This window comes from Merops nubicus, unplaced genomic scaffold (assembly GCF_000691845.1).
Source record: "Merops nubicus isolate BGI_N331 unplaced genomic scaffold, ASM69184v1 scaffold44224, whole genome shotgun sequence".
Lineage (NCBI taxonomy): Eukaryota > Metazoa > Chordata > Aves > Coraciiformes > Meropidae > Merops > Merops nubicus.
Window position 1 is genome coordinate 9,252 of NW_008604383.1, and position 4,641 is coordinate 13,892.

Below are 4,641 nucleotides of genomic sequence, written 5' to 3' on the forward strand. Positions count from 1 at the left end.
GAAAAGGGGGGATGATGAAGAGGCTTTTGCTCTGTCAATACTAATTGTGTATTGGAGACCATGTAGGGAGATGAGAGAAGATACAGAACATTTGTGCTATCACACCTAGTTGTGAATTCATTTATCAAGCACTAAGATAGTCATGACTTCTTTTAATCCTTTATTCTTAATAGACACCGATGTATTCCTTGTGTTAGAATCAAAGTATGTTGTGACAGAGCCAGGGCAATGAACACTCTTCTGTTTGCAGAACATCTCTGCAGGCAATTGCTCGTCTGTATAAGCTGTGAACCAAACCCTTTCCTCAGTCACACTGACCTGCGTGTTCTTTGTGGTTTTGCCCATTATAGTCATAATTCTTAAGGCTGTTAGCTTATATGCAAAGAAATAATCTGTTGTGCTAAGAGTGGTAGGGCTACAGCAGTGTCTCCTCACCCTGTTCTGTTTCTGCAACGCTGCCAAGTGACAGACATCCTTCTCCGTGTCCCCAGCTGTCAGTGCTTCCTATACAGGACACCCATTGAAACACATGTGGTTGCAGATATGCTTCATTGGTTTTATAGCTGTCTTTCCTTTTGTAAGATGGGAGGAATGGGAACCAGAACAACACCTATTAACATCTTGGTTTTGATTTTGACAGTTGCTGAAGACCCTGCAAAATCACTTACTGATTCATCCTCTGGATTTGGGCATTCTTCACCACCGCTGCAGCCACCTTTAACAAACTCTGTGTCCACAGAAAACAGATTTCACTCCCTCCCTTTTAGCTTATCAAAAACATCAACTACTAATGGTACTATTGGACATAGTCCTCTCTCTTTATCTGTTCAGTCAGTCATTGGTGATGTAAATACTACAGTTAACCAGGAAAGTCCATCCTCAACGGGACCTGTTGGGAACTCACATGGTCTTGAAGCAGGTTCCTTGGCTGAAGTTAAAGAAAATCCCCCTTTCTATGGAGTAATCCGCTGGATTGGCCAGCCCCCTGGAGTAAATGAAGTACTAGCTGGACTGGAACTGGTAAATATAAACTCTTGTTCATATTAATGCTGTTTACATGTTACTGGTTTTGTTTTGGAGAGTTGGTGCCTGTATACTTCGTAGGAGCAGTCAGTCTGGAGGGATTTGTCCAAACAGGTTGTTGCTATGTGATCTCCCTATAACACAGCTAAATTCTCAGATGAGCTGTGAGTGTCGTGGCTGCCCTGGACCTTACTCTGTTACTAGCCTCTGAGGCGTCTGTGTCACAATGGGGAATTGAGTTTGTGGGGCCGGTCACTTACTGACTTTAAAGGAGTGTCCTTTGTATATGCTACAGAGATTTTAACTGAAAAAGCTGATTGTGTTTAAAGTTCTTTGAAACACAGGGTTACATAAAATGGCCTGGCTGCAAGAGTCTTTATTGAATGTCATATTTTGTTTGTATGGTTTTTTTGCATACCAGCCAACAGGCGGCATCACAGTTATGGCTGTCAAGAGTCACAGCACTGTTGTGATAATTGATGGTTGTGATGTTTTTGATTTGACAGCCATGTGCTCTGGGTTCCTGTGGGCCCTGTGCACATTCCTAGTTGCTGTAAACATGAATTGCTGTTCTGTACTGACATTTCCTCTGTGGCAGCTCCTGCCAAGGTTTTGATTGGCTAACAGTTAAATTAATGTGTATGCAGCTGGGGAGATGGGGTTTGTGCTTTCAGGATTAAAGTTCAATAAAATTTCAGATAAAGCAGGGTACAGTTATGTAGAACAACAAACATCTCTAGGAAAGTAGGTAAGAATGGGACTAGAATTTCAGCTGCTAAGAAAAATCCTAATATGTTTCTTTGTCTGGGTGAAACTCAAGCTATAGTTTGCCACAGGTGTTCTGAGACCACATCCTGGGATGCCCTGTGTTAAACTGAGGTCTTGGACTTGCTTGTCGTACATTTCTGCATTAAAAGCTAGCAGCTGTTACTTAGCAGACCATGTATCTTAAATCACATCAAAAATAATGATAACTTATTTTTCCTAACCTAGTTTGCATTGTCTTTCCTTGATGTACATTTTGTGTGTTCTGAAGCAAGTATTTTTCTGTGCAGGCCACAGTTAAAGAGCACCTCAGCTGAAGCTTTGTATAGTAAAATGCAGCAGCATTGTATATTGCACTTCAGAGTACCTGAAGGGTGATTTATGGGTAGATACTTTATCCAATGTCTTACTGCAGAACTCTAGAGATAAGAAAAGCAGTGAATTCTCACTTGAATTTTCAGGAAGACGAATGTGCAGGTTGTACGGATGGAACGTTTAAAGGAACTCGATACTTCACTTGTGCTCCCAAGAAAGCTCTTTTTGTTAAGCTGAAAAGCTGCAGGCCAGATTCCAGGTTTGCCTCGCTACAGCCCGTTTCCAACCAGATTGAACGCTGCAACTCTCTAGGTACTGAGCTTCTGCTCGTTACTTACTTGTCAGCTGGGAACTGACAGGGCCTTTGGTTTCATTTCTCCTGCAATATATTCTTTGTATTGAACACTTGAAAATCCATACAGGTACTAAATGTACAGGTCGTAATGTTTCTATGGGTTATTTTTATGCTTTAAAACAAGAAAATGTTTATATATTTAAAGAAATTTCATAAAATTAAGGAGTTTAGTGTAATGCTGTATATTTTTTCCTTTAGAAGTTGTACAGCAATCTTGCTGAAAATGGTGTTTGAAACTCCAGCATTATGACTGCATTACAGAAAAATAATCATCTTTATTTCTGATAATGTTTTTAATATTAAAATAGAAAAGCATGTATTTTTATGATGGAAGTTGGTGAAAAACTGAATTTTTTTTCTAACTTAAATATTTCAGGGTTTCTGGGTCATGCTGTGTTGCCTGGGACAACAGCAAAGAAAAAAGTGATACTTTATAAGATAGTGTGAACAGGGCAGTGGTAATGAGAACTTCATTCCTACTGGAATGCTGCAGGCCTTCTGAAGGACTGTCATGTGCATTGTCAGTGGAATGTAAGGCCTGGTTCACTCTCTGGATAACAGCGATTCTCGGCAATAATAAAACGTTACTCTAGTCCAGAAGAGGAATGCTTACACTAAGGCAGCAATTTAGCTATAAAACAATAATAAGAAAATATCAAGGGGGATAAAATTGGAGACTTTAAAGTGTCTTTTGAAAAAAAAATTTCAGCCTTTGGAGGTTACCTAAGCGAAGTGGTAGAAGAAAACACTCCTCCAAAAATGGAAAAAGAAGGCTTAGAGACAATGATTGGAAAGAAGAAAGGTATCCAGGGTCATTACAACTCCTGTTACTTGGACTCCACCTTATTCTGGTAAGTTCATGATTTGTGTAGTGGCATCCCATGCTAGAAATGCAGGACGTGTGGTCTTTGTTGTCATGCCTGTCTGTGTTACCATGCAGCTTAAGAAGTCACGTGGTGCAGTCTTTGACACATTACTGCGCTCTTCCAATTTGAACAGGAGGTGCCAGTCATGTCCAAATTGTACTGGCCCTTACGTGTTGCCACTCTTGGACTGGGTCCTTGGCCTGTAAGTGGTGGAATGCTAAGAGTATACAGGCTGGGGGTGGAGGGGGGGATACGTGTCCTAAAACTGACATGCAGAGTGCTGCCTGGACAGTGAGTTTTGTGCTCTACTGCAGAAAGCATACTGGGTTAGGTTGGATTTCACTGTTTAGTACAGATGTGTTGTCCTCTGTTCATAATTATTTCTTTTGTTTACTTCTTTAATATTTCCTGTGGCTTTGCTTCATTTGTGTTAGGTTGCCCAGGCATCTGAATGCTGCTGTCTTTCAGAATCAAAATAACCTTCCTTTCCTTTTTTCTTTTGTAGTCTGTTTTCTTTTAGCTCTGTTCTGGACACTGTGTTACTCAGACCTAAAGAAAAGAATGATGTCGAGTACTACAGCGAGACTCAAGAGCTGTTGCGGACAGAGATTGTGAATCCTCTCAGAATGTAAGTAAAGACATGAACTGGTCTCTGGCCTCATGTAAATTTTATACTAGGTCCTGCTGTATGTGCATTCCTATTACAAACCTGAAAAGTTTGGCTGGCTAGCTGCTGCTGCCAGTCTGTTCAGGGCTTTTTTTTGAGCATTTTTACTCAGTCTTCATGGTAAATTTAATCAGGGAAAAACTGGAAATAGTTACTCATTATTTGGTGATAAAATATTTTCATTAGTCTCTATTTGGAAATGCCATCAGCATAAAACGATTGTAAAATTTGCAAAGGTATAAGCATTAGATAAATACAAGTTATGTTTGTTCACAGCAATTGTATTGACTCGTTTTTAATGCTGCTGTTCTTAACAAGAAAAGTATTTGGGTTACCTTATGTAGAGTTTCACAACTTGATAGATTTGGTAGGGCTTTAGAAGTTCCATTAATTTTTACATGTGACATGCAAATGGTCAAAATGCTTTTGTTAAAAGAAATTAACATTAGCTTTTTAATTTCTTAAACACAATGAACAGAGGAAATATGGCATAAATCTGCATGAAAAGTTATTTTTCTTTAGCTTATTTGTTTGGATGTTTTTTAAACATGTAAATAATGCAGTTGTAGTTCTGATATTCTCTGGGCTGTCACTGAAGAATTTATCACAGTTTTTCTTTTGATTTCTGGAATAAAATGATGGCTGCGTAA

At 39.3% G+C, this 4,641-nt stretch overlaps 1 protein-coding gene across 1 annotated transcript in view; it reads left to right on the forward strand.

Moving 5' to 3' along the window:
- The window catches only part of LOC103771679 (ubiquitin carboxyl-terminal hydrolase CYLD-like), an 11,866-nt gene that overhangs the window by 5,656 nt on the left and 1,569 nt on the right, over positions 1-4,641 (forward strand). The window contains 4 exon segments of the mRNA XM_008938981.1: positions 641-1,020; positions 2,250-2,415; positions 3,168-3,309; positions 3,830-3,952. Coding sequence (XP_008937229.1) covers positions 641-1,020; positions 2,250-2,415; positions 3,168-3,309; positions 3,830-3,952 — 811 coding nt within the window.